Source organism: Giraffa tippelskirchi, chromosome 12 (genome assembly GCF_054371585.1).
Source record: "Giraffa tippelskirchi isolate mGirTip1 chromosome 12, T2T-mGirTip1v1.2.pri, whole genome shotgun sequence".
NCBI lineage: Eukaryota > Metazoa > Chordata > Mammalia > Artiodactyla > Giraffidae > Giraffa > Giraffa tippelskirchi.
Window position 1 is genome coordinate 20,871,920 of NC_137286.1, and position 18,067 is coordinate 20,889,986.

At 36.7% G+C, this 18,067-nt stretch overlaps 1 protein-coding gene across 42 annotated transcripts in view; it reads right to left on the bottom strand.

Moving 5' to 3' along the window:
* MIPOL1 (mirror-image polydactyly 1) overlaps window positions 1–18,067 on the bottom strand; it is a 305,559-nt gene that overhangs the window by 43,326 nt on the left and 244,166 nt on the right. For 4 of the 42 annotated variants that reach the window (XM_081547853.1, XM_081547835.1, XM_081547848.1 and 1 more), the window contains one exon: window positions 5,367–5,975. The exons of 37 other annotated variants lie outside the window; for them this stretch is intronic. In XM_081547853.1, coding sequence (XP_081403979.1) covers window positions 5,849–5,975 — 127 coding nt within the window. In that variant the 3' untranslated portion in view covers window positions 5,367–5,848. Of the gene's footprint in view, window positions 1–5,366; window positions 5,976–18,067 lie in introns of those variants that run through there. One more of the 42 variants, XM_081547872.1, reaches the window with a different exon arrangement.

Sequence of the window (18,067 nt, forward strand, 5' to 3'; positions counted from 1 at the left end):
ACCAGATCTAATCCCTTGAATCCACTTGTCACTTCCACTGTATAGTAATAAGGGGTGTGATTTAGGTCATACCTGAATAGTGGATTTCCCCACTTTTTTCAATTTAAGCCTGAATTTTGCACTAAGGAGCTCATGATCTCAGCCACAGTCAACTCTTGGTATTGTTTTTGCTGACTGTATAGAGCTTCTCCATCTTCAACTGCAAAGTACATATCAATCTGATTTTGGTACTCACCATCTGGTGATGTCCATGTGTACAGTCATCTCTGTGTTGTTTGAAGAGGGTGTTTGCTATGACCAGCGTGTTCTGTTAATAAAACTCTGTTAGCCTTTGCCCTGCTTTATTTTGTACTCCAAGGACAAATTGCTTGTTATTCCGGTTATCTCTTGACTTCGTACTTGTGCATTCCAATCCCTATGATGCAAAGGACATCTTTTTTTGGTGTTAGGTCTAGAAGGTGTTGTAGGTCTTCCTAGAATTGGTGAACTTAAGCTTCTTCGGCATCAGTGGTTGGGTCACAGACTTGGATTACTATGATGTTGAATGGTTTGTCTTGGAAACGAAACCAAGATCATGCTGTTGTTTTTCAGATTGCATGCAGGTACTGTATTTTGGACTTTTTTGCTGACTATGAGGGTGACTCCATTTCTTCTAACAGATTATTGCCCAAAATAATAGATATTGTGGTCATCTGAATTAAATTCACCTGTTCCTATCCACTTTAGTTCACTGATTCCTAAAATGAAAATCTTGCCATCTCCTGCTTGACTATGTCCAATTTACCTTGATTCATGGGCCGAACATTCCAGGTTCCTATGTAATATTGTTCTTTACAGCATCGGACTTTACTTTCACCACCAGACACATCCACAACTGAGCATCATTTCTGCTTTGGCCCAGATGCTACATTCTCTCTGGAGTTATTAGTAACTGCCCTCCTCTCTTCCCCTGTAGCATACTGGACACCTTCCATCCTGGGGGGCTCATCTTCTGGTGTGATATCTTTTTGCCTTTATATACTGCTCATGGGGTTTTCCAGGCAAGAATATTGGAGTGGGTTGCCATCTCCTTCTCTAGCGGACCACATTCAGCCAGAGCTCTTTACGACGATCCATCTGTCTTGGGTGTCCCTGCACAGCATGGCTCGTAGCTTCATTGTTACCTAAGTGCCTTCACCATGACAAGGCCGCGATCCATGAAGGGGAGGCACACAGAAGACCTTTATTTCTTTTAGATGAAAGACTACTGATTACATCACTCTTCTATTTAAAATATCATAGTTTCACTATTTTTAGAGTGTCTTTTGTTAAAAATTAAGGATGATAAGTCATTTTCTTCTTCAATACTGTTTTAAAAACTTCAGTTACATTCTCCTAAAAGTTTTTTTTTTCCCCTATGACGAAACTGATCCTTGGTTTCAAGATAAGGATACAGTAAGTAAAAGTTTGAAGTTAATCTCATTCATGATATCATTAGATAGCTAGACAGTCACTGCTTCTGTCAGTTTAAAATTGTATGTTACAATACTTAGATATTTTATATACAGTCTAATTTTAATATAAACGAGAAAAATTAATCTTTCTAAAATATCAAAATTTAGCTAAGTAATATAATCATGAAAAGGAAGATTTCTCTGAAAAGTTTATGATGCATACTGGTCATAAAACATATGATATTTACTTAGAGTTGCCATGAGAGCATATTAAAGGAAAATGTTTATAAAGATTTATACTAATACATATATAAAAGAATGAAAGAGGTTTATATTTTCATCTATCTCAAAAGAGTGTCTATCCATATACACATTTTTTGGGTAATTTATGGATAAGGAATTCTGAATGCCTTCAAAGAGAGCATTTATAAGTTTCATTTCTTCTTGATTTTTGATTTTTATATGCCATTTGTAAATGTAATTACTATTCTTTAATATCCACTCACTTCACAGCTAATACTTTCAAGCACCAGAGAAGACAAAATTAAATTGCATGTATCTTTCTTTTACCTGTTAAAGTGTTAGTATTAAGGATGAATGAACTTTATTCTGAGTATCTAGATTAGTCACTGGTGGTAAGTTAGTGACTTATATGCAGAGTACATCATGTGAAATGCCAGACTGGATGAATCACAAGCTAGAATCAAGATTGCTGGAAGAAATATCAACAACCGCAGATATGCAGATGATACCACTCTAATGGTAGAAAGTGAAGAGGAACTAAAGAGCTTCTTGATGAGGGTGAAAGAGGAGAGTGAAAAACCTGGCTTGAAATTCAACATTCAAAAAACGAAGATCATGTCATCTGGTCCCATCACATCAAGCAAACAGAAGGGGAAAAAGTAGAAGTATTTTCTTGGGCTGCAGACTGTGGCCATGAAATTAAAAGACACTTGCTCCTTGGAACGAAAGCTATGGCAAACCTAAACAGCATACTAACAAGCAGAGACATCACTTTGCTGACAAAAGTCTGTCTAGTCAAAACTATGGTTTTTCCAGTAGTCATGTATGGATATGAGAGTTGAACCATAAAGAAAGCTGAGGGCTAAAGAATTGATGCTTTTGAACTGTGGTGCTGAAGAAGACTCTTGAGAGTCCCTTGGACAGCAAGGAGATGAAACCAGTCAATCCTAAAGGAAATCAACCCTGAATATTCATTGGAAGGCCTGTTGCTGAAGCTAATGCTTCAATACTTCAGTCGCCTGATAGGAAGAGCTGACTCACTGGAAAACACTCTGATGCTGGAAAAGACTGAAGGCAGAAGAAGAGGGTGGCAGAGAATGGGATGGTTAGATAGCATCATCGACTCAATGGACATTAATTTGAGCAAACTCTGGGAGGTAGTGGAGAACAGAGGAGCCTGTTGTGCTACATAGTCTAAGGGGTCTCAAAGACTTGGACACCACTTATCGACTGAACAACATCAGTAAGTTAGCGACACAGACACACATCCACTCTTTCGAGCTGTGTCTGTGTGTCTGTGTCTGTGTGTCTGTGTCTGTGTGTTCTCAGTCACTCAGTCATGTCTGACTCTGCTGTCCCATGGACTATAGCCCGCAAGGCTCCTCTGCCCATATAATTCTCCAGGCAAGAACACTGGAGTGGGTTGCCATTTCCCACGCCAGGGGATCTTCCCCACCCACAGATCTAACCTAGGTCTCTTGTATCTCCTGCATTGGCAGGTGGATTCCAGGTGGTGCTGGTGGTTAAAGAATCTGCCTGCCAGTGCAGGAGACCGTAAGAGAAATGGGTTTGATCCCCGGGTTGGGAAGATCCCCTGGTGGAGGAAGCGAGCTGACAGAACACTATTAAATTGTAACAGGGACTGAGTTACAAAGATCTGAAATGTGAATTATTCTTATGTTCAAATTTGCTTACAGTGAGTAATTCATTCACTGAGGTGGATTTTTTTTTTTACATAATTTTCTTTAGACTTACAGTATTTGTAGGGTTAACAATACATACAGATTTTTATATTCTAGAAACTACCTTGAATTTGCCACAAATAACAACAAATAAGGCCTCATATATTTATAATGATTATGATTTACAGAGTATTAGAGGGAAATGTGGGCTTCCCAGGTGGTGCTAGTGGTAAAGAAACCGCCTACCAATGCAGGAGACATAAGAGACGTGGGTTTGATCCCTGGATCGGGAAGATACCCTGGAGGACGGCATGGCAACCCACTCCAGTATTCTTGCCTGGAGAATTCCATGGACAGAGGAGCCTGGCGGGCTACAGTCCATAGGATCACCAAGAGTCAGAAGGACTGACAGACTTAGCATACATGCATGCAGAGGGAAATCTGTAAGGTCAATAAAAACTATTCTCTTATCTTAATTGGTAGAGCAATTCCCATCTGGTTGTGAAGAGCTGAGCCTTAAACCTGCCTTCTGATAAAATCCTAAAGGTTTTTCTAATAGTCTATAAGGTAGCATACATGAAAAGTATCATTTGTTATTTTTCCTTAAACTAGGTTTGGGTAATACAGTAACGTTTATATCTTCTCGTATGTGTTTTGTTGCTTAAATTTGGTGGAACTACTTCTTTGAGTAAATAATCCAGCTGGTATTAATGAATAATTGCTGTAAATCTTTGCTAGTAGCCTGCCATCATCATGTGTCTTTTAAAACAAAATAAGTATAAAAATTTCTTCTACATCTGCTTTCTGCCCCATACATCTGGACTTTTAAATATTCACCCACCAGCTCGGTTCAGACAGTTCTTCCCAATACTATCAGCTCAGGAACTGATCTGCTGTTTGCCCAGTAGAGGAGTTACATATTGCCTTTTGAAGAATGACACCTCAGACCACAGCCTTGACATCTGGCCTATCTTTGAAGGGCTTCAGATTCAGCTCTTAAGAATAATCTTTATCATCCAGAATGACTTTGGACACTCTGACTTTTAGCACTAAACTCCACAGAAAGAGTTTAATTACATGGGAAAGAGTTATATAATTTAAACTGTATCATTCTAAAGGCATTCTCATGGTATTTCTGCTCTTCCCAGAGAAGATTCCTTAGAAGCCTTTTCCTTCTTTTGCTCTTCAGTTTCCGGAAGCCAGTTTTGATGAGTTTTATATCTGCTATCTGACAGCACTGTTCTCAAACACTAGTTTTTCTCCTAAGTTTATAAGTTAGGGTTACACAAAAAGAAAATGAAATTCGTTTTCAGTGCTGAACTAAAGACATTCTATTAATGGCACTGTGTTGCTCCAATCTCTTAGGCAGAAAATCTTAAAACATGGACTACTTCTTTACCCTTCACATCTCTTCAGTCACCAGATTACACCGTTTTCCTCTATGGTGTTCCTGCTATGAATTCCTTCCTCCTGTTCTCACTGCTACCGGTCCACATCGGCATGTCAGTTCTCTATACTATTAAACTGTAGTGCTTCTTAGCTGGTACTCTTATCGCTAAAACCAACCTGCTGCAATTAATCTTCCACAATACTAAGCGGGACTGATGTTCTAAAATGCTATTTCCATCACGTAACCTTTGCTACTTGCAAAACTCTACAATGGCTTCTTATTCCCTATCACCTGAAATCTAAATGCCTTCACATACTTTTGAAGGCTCTCAGTGGTTCAGCCCTGCCTCGCCCATGTGACGTCATCCCACAGGAACCTGCGCTCCTGCAGGGCTGACCTTTGGACTGGCTCCTCTCCAGTACTCCACTCACACTGGTACCTCTGCTTCATTTATGCTCTTTCTCTCCTCTTTTACCCTTTCTTCTTTCCTCTCTGCTTATGTGTCTCCCACTCATTCTACAGGTCTTCCTTTTCTCTGTATTATCTGCACTGAACAATTAACAGGCTATTCAATACCATTCAGTGAAATAATAAAAAAGGGAACTACATATATATATATGTTATTAGCTTTATATATAGATGCAAGATGACACATACCCTCACAATTTCACTTCTAGGAATCTGTGCCCTCTTTAAGGCATTTAGCTATAAGGGTTTCCGTCATGGCTCAGTGGCAAAGATCCAGCTGCCAAGCAGGAGACAATGGTTCGATCCCTGGGTCAGGAAGATCCACTGGAGAAGGAAATGGCAACCCACTCTAGTACTCTTGCCTGGGAAACCCCAAGGACAGAGGAGCCTGGTGGGCTACAGTCTGTGGGGTCGCAAAAGAGTCAGACACAACTTAGCAACTGAACAACAACAACATATTCACTGCAGCAGCATTTGGAAACAACTTAATACCAATGCTCTAAATGTCTTGTGGGCAAGAGCTGTATAGCATACTTTTCATTTATTCCACCAAACCTGAGTGCTAAATACAGAAAACAATTTTTTTGTGAGGTGTCTTTCTTTGTATATTATAATAACCTGTGCTCAGTTGCTCAGCTGTGTTCATGGAATTTTCCAGGCAAGGATACTGGAGCAGAATCAATGAGTTCGAATTTTATTTTCATCTCTGTTACTGTCATTATATGGGCTTCCCAGGTGGCACAGTGGTAAAGAATCAGCCTGCCAGGGGAGAAGATGGAAAAGACATGGTTCAGTCCCTGGGTGAGTGAGATCCCCTGTCTAAACTTTCTCTCTCAATCTGAACTACTGTAGGATGGCTCTTTGATGGGAAGCATACTCTGCCTTTTCCAACTTCACATCATTCTGCTCTATTACATGCCAGTGTCTCTGAAGGCTATAAAAAATCCATATTAACAAAGCATAGGTATTTTGAATAAAAAGATTCTCAGTCCTTTATCTGAAAATCTAGCTATCACTACATATGTTGGGCTTCCCTCATAGCTCAGTCAGTAAAGAATCTGCCTGCAATGCAGGAGACCCGGCTTTGATTCTTAGGTTGGGAAGATCCCCTGGAGAAAGAAATGGCAACCCACTTCAGTATTCTTGCCTGGAGAATCCCATGGACAGAGGAGCCTGGCAGGCTGCAGTCTATGGGGTCGCAAGAGTTGGACACGACTTAGTGACTAAACCACCACCACCATATATACTTATGATTGTGCTTGGTTACTCAATTGTGTCCGACTCTGCATCCTGCCAGGTCTGCAGCCTGCCAGGGTCCTCTGTCCATGGAATTTTCCAGGCAATAATACAAGAGCGGGGTGCCATTTTCTACTCCAGGGAATCTTCCCAACCCAGGGATCGAACCTGCATCTCTTGTGTCTCTTGCATTTGCAGGTGGATTCTTTACCACAGCATCACCTGGAAAGCCCTGTATACTCCTATATATGGCTTTTAAACAATTTAGGTTATCATTATAATAGAAAGTATTAAAATGTGTTTTATAATTAGAGGGCAAGATGAAGTATTACCTGTATACTATAAAAAAAACAACAACCCAGTACCATATTTCTCTTTTTGATACAACTGAAGAAATTTAAAATCTGCTGCTATTCCTCAATGGCATCTCTACAAATGACCTAACTATATTCTTAATTAACAGAAGCCTTTTCTAACAATTCTAAATACTTTTAAATTCAACAATTCCACTTCTAGGAATTTGTGTCTCCTATAATAACAACAGATACGTGCAAACATTTAGATGCAAGTAGGTTCACTGCAGCAGTTCTTTAAAACAACTAGTAACAATGGATTTAAAGTCATTTGAATTACTTAGTAAAACATTATGTATAATGATATAGAAAATTAATCATGACATATCAAGTGAATCAGGTTACACATCTGCATGTACTATATAAAAACATTTTTTAAAAATGTCAAGTTGTTCAGTAATATTTTAAAAATTATCTAAAAATTAGTGTATATTAGTTTAGTAATTTCCATATATGTATATATATATATCTCATGGTTATAAAGTATTTACAAATATTTGGCCTAAAACAATATTATGTAATATTTCTCTTGATAAAAATGACACATGTACGTACTTAACTACTGAAGTGAGCAAGGGGTCATTAAAAAGAAAAAAAATGCAACCTGTCTCATATTCCAGTCTTATTTTTTGTTGAGCTGTCCACAGGTTTGAGGATCCAATAAGGCTGACAGCTTATGAGGCTTAAAAGTTACCTGTGGCTATAAAGTAGTTTTATTCAGTATGTGTATTTTGCAGGTTTAAAAGTTTTACTTCTTACTAGCTAGACACTTCCCAGAAAAATAAATGAAGGGGACATAAGGTACACAAAGGTGGAATAACTATTATTTCACTGTTTTTGAATGTCATAAATCAAGGTCATACAATTTTGCCAATTAAATTTTTACAATATTTAAAAATATTATTTGAACTGAAGGAGACTTTTTTACATAGTCAAGGCTTCCTCAGGTACTTTCCTTTAATCTCCCACACCCAAATGAGGCCAATCCAGCAACTAAGAGCTCAAACCTCTCATTGTGTTTTGATCCTGTTTGTTCTATCCTTGCAGGATATTTGCTTTGGAAGAGGAGATTTATAGCTGAAGAACTATGACTTAAACAGCTTATTTGCTAAGATAAACCAACCTGCATTAGTATTAAGGTTAAAAAAAAAAAAACAACTATTACCTACTGGACTGCTAATTAATAAAAACAACCCTTTCTTTAAAGGAAAAAAAAAAGTACACAAAGATCAAGTTTATAAATAATTCTAATGCTTTCTCTAGACAGATAATCACAAGTAATAATTTAAAAAAATCCTCCAATAAACAACATAATAAACCTGAGCTTAAAAGAAAAATAAGTCTTTGTTAAAAAAAAATACAAAACAAAGTTTTAAACAGAAAAATGTTCATTGTACATATAATAAAAAGCTTATTTACTACCCAAAGAGTTCTTACAAATCAATAAAAAGTGATTAACAGTTCAATACAAAAATGGGAAAAGGTCATGAACAACAGTTAACATAAAAAGAAAAATAAACTGCAATAAATATTAAAAATTGTTTAACTTTATTCATAAGTAATAGAAGACATATTAAAATGAGATATTTTTCATCTTTCAGAGTGGAAGGCTAAAAACTTTGATAATACTAAATAGTGGTGAAGCTTAGGGAATAAGCATTCTCACAGATTATTAGTTGCTGACATAACTTTTTAACAGAACAATTTGGTAATACTTAGAATTAAAAGGGGACGAGGGGGCTACAGAGGATGAGATGGTTGGATTGCATCACCAACTCAATGGACATGAGTTTGAGCAAGTTCTGGGAGTTGGTGATAAACAGGGAAGCCTGGCATGCTGCAGTTCATGGGGTCGCAAAGAGTTGGACACGACTGAGTGACTGAACTGACTGAGTTAAAAAGACACATTTTTTTAACCTTAAATTTTTGATTTCTAGAAATTTATCCAATAAATCTAGCTAAAGGACTATACAAAAATATGCTTAAGGAAGGCTGTTCACTAGTAGCATAGTTTGTAAGAGCAAATTTTAAAAATTCAAGTAAGCAAATTCAAATTCTTTTCTCACAGAAATTGCACTCTTGTCTACAAAAGACATATGTATACAGTAATTTTTTTTTTTTAAGCCTCAAAGTATTATTTCACAATGTTTTGTATTGGCTGGGAATTAGCAATTAATGTATCTATTTTTGGAAAATCTATAAGGAAGCTGATAATACTTTAGAGACTGAAAATTCAAAGTTAATTTTTCTTTTAGTACTATTAAGATACACACATTTGCCTTTTTCTTGGACACATCAGTATACATCCTTCTTCATGGGTAGGCAAAATGCTTTGCTTAAAACAGGGATCATGTTCACAGAATTGCAATGGAGAAGATCAAAACAAATTAAATATGGACTCCAGTGAGAACTTGATGCTTTAAAATGATTTGAATTGTTTCTAGCTTTTCTTTTAGTAGCTCAACCCTCAAAAGCTAGCTGGAGCCTGTAATAAAAGGACATCTTTTCCAGAGAAAACCACCGAACCCTGTTTCAAAAAAAATCCCTTAGGTGTGGCATTTGACTTTTTCTTTTTACTTAACCCAACTAATAGGTGGTTATGTGTCTCAGTAAACAAAAAACTTCACTGACTTGTAAGACTGCAGAAAAAAATGAACAACAATGGAATAAAGTTTTGGGAAAATGTTAAATAAAAAAAGCTCCCACTTGTGACAAATCCTTCTTAATAAATTCAACCTAGTCCACTAGGTTACCACATCACCTGATATTATAAAGCAGCATATATACAACTAGCCTGACCAGAGGCCTGACATAAATATTAGCTTGGAGAAGCTAACATTTAATAAAGTTATTAAAACTTCTATTTAAAAATATTTATCACTTTTTTGTGATTCTTATCCCTAAAATTTAAACAACTTTGTCTATAATGCCATAATCTCTTACAAATACTACTATTAAAGAAGTCAGTAGGAATAGTCACTTTTTCCCACTGATCCTTCCAATCACCGAGGGATAGTCAATACCATCATAGAGGAAGGAGTGCAATCTTTCCTTTAAATGTCAATAACTGATATTATGAGCACAAACATAATGCAAAGTCTTCACTGGGTAACCTTTTGTTACTTTATCAATTACAATTTTTTTTCCTATACAAAAGGAGGCTTTATTTATAATTCTTTAATGTGCAATTTGAAAACTGAGAACGCTCTGAAAAACCAAAAGTATTTTTATGTTTGTTGTAAATCTTGTAACAGCAAAACCTGAACAAGGGTGATAATTCATATATTTCACTGCAGAAATATTCATGCTAGATTACAGTATGTTTCTCTACATCAACTGAAGATGTTAACTAATAAAGAGAATATACATCATATTACCTTTATGAAATTTGAAAAATTCTAAATTCTGAAACACTAATAGCCCCCAAGCGGGGTTAAATGAAGGGTGTGGATCTGTTTTGTTATTTCTTTAGTAGGTGAATATAGTACATATGCTATAGCATATTCAATATTTAAAAATAAAAATTTGGGAAGGCCTAAATCTTAGACCTTTTTTTTGTGGCACACTGTAACAGGTAACCAAGACCACTAGCAACATAACCCACAAAATTAATGAAATATATATGTTTTCACAACTATGAAACCTCCCCTAATTGATTGAAGTCTGATCGAGTATCCTCCTTAAGTGTTCCCTGAGTACCTGAAACTTCCTCTTTAGAGCTGCTTACCTGTCAATATCGTTTGCTAGATTGTAAGCTCAGTGATGGCTAGTACTGCTGTCTTTAATTTTATCTACCAGTGATGTTCAGTGTCTACCTCAATGCTTGGTGAATTATACATACTTGATTAAAATAATAATTGAATTGAAGAGCAGAAGAGATAAGTTTCAAAGAATTTTCTAAGGACCTCCACATGGTTCAGTGAAAGTCTCTCAGTCGTGTCCGACTCTTTGTAACCCCATGGACTATACAGTCCATAGAATTCTCCAGGCCAGAATACCAGAGTGGGTAGCTTTTCCCTTCTCCAGGGGATCTTTCCAACCCAGGGATTGAACCCAGGTTTCCTACATTGCAGGTGGATTCTTTACCAGCTGAGCCACACGGGAAGCCCAAGCCTACCTACTGGAGTGGGTAGCCTATCCCTTCTCCACAGATCTTCTCCACCAGAAATCGAACTGGGGTCTCCTGCATTGCAGGAGGATTCTTTACCAACTGAGCTATCAGGGAAGCCCCCACATAGTTCAAGGTACTTAGAAATGGGCAGGCACTCCTCTCCTTCAATTTCTATCTTGTGTGTGTGTTCAGTTGCTCAGTCGTGTCCAATTCTTTGTGACCCCATGAACTGTAGCCACCCAGGCTCCTCTATCCAAGGAATTCTCTAGGCAAGAATTCTGGAGGGGGTTGCCATTTCCTACTCCAGGGGCTCTTCCTGACCCAGAGAACGAACCTGAGTCTCTTGCATCTTCTGCATTGGCAGGCAGATCGTTTGCCATTGTGCCACCTGGGAAGCCCAACTTTTATCTTATTATTATTTAATAGCTCTTTTTCATCTTATTTTACCAAAATATTTTAACACCATTCACTGACATTTCTACTGTAGGACAATCATGTTTATTATTATTTCAATTTATTGTTTGGTAATCTTTCATGTTAATGATTACAATTATTTGTCTTTTTAAGTTAAATATTTTAAATACTTATATTTGGTAACTTAAATTTTTGCTGAATCTCCATTGCTATTGACATGTTTTTTTAAAACTGTGTACAATTATTAATAGCATCAACATAAACAATGAACAGATCTGAAGTCCTAATAATACTGCTATACTTCAGTATACAGTCAAATAACACTAACTGGTTTTCTATATTCACCACAGCTGAGCATTCCCCTATTTCCATTATTTTATTTTCCTGATTTTTATCAGTAGGACTGGCTTAAATCTTGACTCAGATTCTCTGTATTCATTTATATTTGAAAGAGATAAAAATCTAACTTCTTCTTCCTTGTTTCTTATACTAGCTAGTGGCACTCTGAAGTTTAAAATTCCTATTTCTAAAATAAGTAGGAACCGGGACAGACAGATCGAGCTAACTGCTCTGTTCGTGATGTTTTATGTTTCTGAATATGCATGATTCCTGGTACTTAATTTTGGCTCAGGCTTTGGTGTCTTTAGAAGTTTTGACCTTGCCATGAACTTTGGTCAGGATTCTGTAGATTTTCAGAGGATTGAGATGATTTCCTAAGGTCAGAGTGTGGTTGGGCATTTTACCACTGCTCATGAAGCAATATGAGCAACTGAATGTCATAGAAACCACCAATTCTTAGCTCCCTAAGGCCCAATAAAAATAACTTAACCTTCTAAAAACTTTGAGGAAGGTGGCTTCTGACATGGCTTCCAATGAGGCTTGCCTTCTGGTATTTACACCATCGTGTAATCCCCTCCCCATTGGTGGGGACTGGACCCAAGGATTTGGTTCTAATGAACAGAACATGGCAAAAGTGATGGAATGTCACTTCTAAGACTGCTAGAAAAGGCTGTGACTTCCATTCTGCTAGTTTACTCTCTGTCTTCCTTGGCCATTCCAGTGGAGCCACCTGCCAAGTTCTGAGATGCTACATGGAGAGACCCACATAGCAAGGAACTAAAGAAGGCCTGAGGCCTTGAGTGTGAGAAGAACTGAGTAGCTTTAGTTTAACAGCTTGTGAGATCTGAATCCTGACAACAATCATGTGGGTCACCTAGAAAGTAGATCCTTCCCAGTCAGGCCGTGAGATTACTGCAGCTTGCAACATACCTGGAACCACAGGACTCAGCTAAGCTTTACTGAGATCCTTTATCCAAAGAAAAGAAAATAATAATGAAAGTGAAAAGAAAGTGTTAGTCTCTCAGTGATGTCCGACTCTTTGCGACCCCGTGGACTGTATGTAGCCTGACAGGCTCGTCTGTCCATGGAATTTTCTAGGCAAGAATACTGGAATGGGTTGCCAATCCCTTCTCCAGGGGATCTTCCCAATCCAAGGATCAAACTGGGCCTCCCATATTGCAGTTAGATTGTTTACCATCTGAGCTACAGGGGAGCCCAGGGAAATAATAATAATAGTTTTAAGCTATTAAGTTTTGGAGTAATTTGTTAGAGAGAAGAAGATAACTAGGCTAATATAAAACCTCAAAAGCAAAATATTTTTGTCTCACAAAATATAACAAAATTATAGTTTCAAATTATGTACCTAGCTGGTTAATATGTATCTTTTTTAAAAGACACAGAATGTGTAAGATCTTTTATTTATTTATTTTTATTTTTTTGGCCCCATCACATGGCTTGCAGGATCTTAGTTCCTCATCCAGGGATGGAACCTGTGCAGCAGAAGTGTGTAGTCCTAACCACTGTACAACCAAGAAATTCCTTGGTTAATGTGTATTCATTATATCTTTTAATATGATACAAGTATATTATTAGCAGGAAATATATGTAGCAAGGAAGAGTTCTGGAACAAAATAGTGACAAATATGTACAAATGACATAATTTTAAGACCTAAAGTGATTCTTGACAAGATGGTTCAATAAAAACTTTTGGATAAAAATGATATATTCTGTGGGAAGGAAAAATATACTAACTAAATAATGTTCTTAGGTTATATATGTTATTGTAGACATCAATCATATCACAGAATGTTATCTGGTCTCCTCATATAGCCTAATGGTAAAATTATCATGCAAGAAAACTGCAGGTTATCCTCTTTTCATTAGAATTTTAAACTCTAAATATAAGTGATCACTTAATATTTAAGGGACATAAATGTCAAATATTTTCTTAAATGGCGTGTGCATGCATGCTCAGTTGTGTCCAATTTTTTGCAACCCATGGACTGTAGCCCACCAGGCTCCTCTGTCCATGGAATTTTCCAGGCAAGAATACTGGAGCAGGTTGCCATTTCCTACTCCAGAGGATCTTCCCAACCCAGGGCTTGAACCTGCATCTCTTGTGTCTCCTGCATTGACAGGCAGATTCTTTACCAACTGGACCACCTGGGAAGCCCTTCTTAAATGGACTAACAATTCTGAAGGATTATCTGTTAATAAATGAAAGCCCCTTCCTTGAGAAATTAAGATACCAAGAAGGACAGCTATTAGGATGTCTTGCATACTACTCAAACTCTTAGAAACATCCTTCTCTTTAATCTCTGTTCTTCCTCTTGTTTTCTCAATCTCAACAAAAGGTATTTCTGTCTATCAGGTTGCTCAAGACAAAAGTTTGGGAATTCTCCAAAACACTCCACGTCATTATCCAGGAAGTTTATTGCTGGGATTTCATGTACATCTCAAGTTCCCACTCTCTCCATCTCCAGTGAGACTCCCCTGGTCCAAGTCATCACAGTTTCTCATGACTGCTTTCTTCCTAGTGAGTCTCTCTACGTCTTTTCTTATTCAAACTCATCCTCCACAGAGCATTCAGGGTTAATCTTTTAAACATGCAAATAAGAATATGTACTCTTATTAAAACCGATCAACGAATTCTACTGTTTTAAGTTAAAAAATGGAAACTAACAGACAAAAACCTTGACGAGGGTTACAAGGTTCTTCAAGGTCTGACTCTATGAGACTACTCCATCCTTCTTTTTTGTTCCAAGCTGCTCTCTGGCCACAAGATCTTTCTTCAGTTTCAGGGCTAATTACTATTTATACTTTCAGCCCCAGCTTAGCAAAACCATTCTCCCTTTAACACTAATCTAAATTAGATCTGTTTTATTCTCTTACAGTTTGTAGAGAATTCTCCTTCATCATATTAAGTACAAATTATAGTAATACACTTATTTGTATGCATATTTACTACTTATCTCTTCTGAAAGAAGGTTTGCTTCATGAACTTAATGTACAGTTTGTCTTCACTCACCCATGCCTGACACTACATATTTTTAAAATATTTGTAGAATAAAAACATGAATAAAATTGTTCAAGATCTTATTGTTATTGGTGAAATATTTAAATTATGGCCTTTGATACATTAAAGAACTTTCTCTTTTATCTTTTTATTTATAATAAAATATATTAACTTATGAGAAGTGAAAAAATTCTAATATTTATATTGACATGACTATTCACTTCCTCAATCAATTCAATTTTAATGATTTACGCTTAATTTTTCACTTTATAGTAACTAATTAGGACATTTATATCAACTAATTATGAATACAAATAATCACTGTCTAGTAGTCAAAAGGGCTATTTCTGAAAGTGACAAAATCTGTCAGGAAAAGAGTGTCAAAGCTATGTTTTATCATGAAAGTACAGTTTCTTTAAAGAATTGGACAACTGAATGGGTTAGCTATCTAAGACAATAAAATTTTAACAAGTAATGAAGCATTACATTAAGCATGGACTATTATTACTATTATTTTTTAATTTGGCTGCACTGGCTCTTAGTTGCAGCATGCAGGATCTAGTTCCCTGACCAGGGACTGAACTCACACCCCGTGCTTTTGGAGTGTGGAGTCTGAGCCACTGGGCCACAAGGGAAGTCCCAGGAATTATTTTAAAATGAGCAAGACAACATGAGTATAAAGGAACTTCTTTGATGCATTCATTTTATTCCCAGCTTTATAACACAGTTATTTAATCAATGTAGAGTTTACTGTGTCAAATTGTATTTAAATGTATTTTAAAGTTTTTAATGCATTTTAAAAAACGCATTTTGGGGGGTTCCCTGTGGCTCAGATGGTCAAGAATTCACCTGCAATGCAGGAGACCCGGGTTTGATCCCTGGGTTGGGAAGATCCTCTGGAGAAGGGAATGGCAACCCATCCCACTATTCTTGCCTGGAAAATCCCATGGACAGAGGAGCCTAGTGGGCTACAGTCTGTGGGGTCACAAAGAGTCAGACATGACCGAGTGACTAACACACTTTCAATGCATTTTTGCCATCTATTATAATATGATAATAGAAAATGTATGAAACCAGTATAAAATTCAATGACTAAAGATAAAAATTTTATTAGCAGGTGCCAGTTTTATTCCCTAAACAAGAAATATGATTCATTAATTTGCTAAAAGATCACTAACATGTAGCTCTTCAGAATAATTACTTAAAATGTATTCCCATGATATAAACATTTTGTTTTACTATTAACTGGATTTATTATTCAAAAACTTATAATCAGTGCGACAACCAATTTTTACCATACAATAAATGACGTATATTGTTAAAATCAAATGTTCTCAGAGTCAGTCTCATCAAAACATACCTTTTTGATTCATGTATTCACTTACAGTTTGCTTATAATTGCTTCATAGAGATAGGAGTATGTACCTTACAAGATTTTATTGATTTATTATATAATATAATAAGCATACGTAGTAGACTGAAAAAGCTAGCTATGGGGTTAGTATCATGTAACAGCAAATTGCAGAATATTTTAGAGCAAAATTGGTGTTGCCATAAAAGATAAATGCATAAACTGGACTAGTAAAGATAATATTTAGTAAGTTCACTAACAAATTAGGTTTTGGAGCTGTACACTTTGCTCATGATGAAAGGAATATTATAATAATCTAATGAAAAAAAGAAAGTGAAAGTGAAAGTTGCTCAGTCGAGTCTCACTCTCTGCGACCCCATGGATTACAGTCCATGGAATTCTCCAGGCCATAATACTGGAGTAGGTAGCCATTCCATTTTTCAGGGGATCTTGGGGATCTTCCCAACTCAGGGATAGAACCCAGGTCTCTTGCATTGCAGGCGGATTCTTTACCATGGAGCCACCAGGGAAGCCCATAATATATAATAATAATATTTAATTTAGCTTTACATACATTGGAGTACAGACTCAAAACAATCATAATGTTTTAATGTTTCATGAATCATAATGATTCATAATGTTTCATAATCATAATCATATTTCCATACCTGTGGAAATATTCTAGCAAACAAAGGTTGAAAAACCACTGTTATTTTATTTTAAAAGTAAACTGCTAAGAATTTCAAATATTATCTCACAAGCAGTTATTTAACGCCGTAAGACATTATGAAATTTTAATCTATTAATACTTCCTTATATGTATATAAAATACCATGTGATGTTACATATGAATACTAAAGACTGTACCTAACATAAAACTTAAAAAACAATCAATGCAAATTAACTTCTTTACCTTATACCAATGCAAGAAGGATACTTAAAACTCTGCTGAGAGAATATGCATTACTACTAAAGGGAATTAAGAGTCAAGAAAGGTTAGGAAACATTGCTATAACATTGCTGAGGTTTTTGATCATTTTAAACCCAGAAAAGTTTCAATTAATGATGGAGGAAGTAAGTCATTGATTTTTATACTGCCAAGTGAAATGCAGCAAGCTAGAATAACTGGTTGGTTTTATTAAGGTATCTTATTAAGATGGCTTATTAAGCTACTCACTATTGTTTTCACAGGGCTTTAGGCTGATACTAAACTTTAAAATGTAGGATTCTTTCCTTCCTAACTTTCATAAAAGTCATATATAATTAGCACTGAATGAAATTTTCTAATGTCAACATTTCAAATTTTGATTAAGAGGGAATACAAATCAACCTTATTCAAGTTTAATTCAAAAGACTGGCAACATCCTTTGGGAGACTAGTAGAGATAATATATCAATGTACCTTCAAACTTCAGACTAAGCCAGGGGCCTACAAAGTAAAAGTAATATTCAACTTATTAAGCAGAATCAGCACAGTCATTTTCTCTATCTGACTTATCTTTGATTCATAAAAACCAAATATTCTCAAATTGAAATCAACACTTAGGGTCTAGAATACAATCAGAGCCTTACTGTTGATAGATATAATAACCATCTACCCAGATGATTGAAATAAAGACAAAGCAACAGTTGAAAAAAGTGGTGCAGGTAATGACTATAAAGTAAGAAACAGAAATTGAGAGAGTGGTAGGCCTTCTGCACAGTATATAATTAAAAACCCGGGCAATTTCCATAGAGTGGGAAGAACCACAGTTTTTCAGCTCCACTGCTGTTGCTGCTGCTAAGTCGCTTCAGTCGTGTCTGACTCTGTGCGACCCGATAGACGGCAGCCCACCAGGCTCTGCCGTCCCTGGGATTCTCCAGGCAAGAACGCTGGAGTGGGTTGCCATTTCCTTCTCCAGTGCGTGAAAGGGAAAAGTGAAAGTGAAGTCGCTCAGTCATGTCCGACTCTTCGCGACCCCATGGACTGCAGCCCACCAGGCTCCTCTGTCCATGGCATTTTTCAGGCAAGAGTACTGGAGTGGGTTGCCAT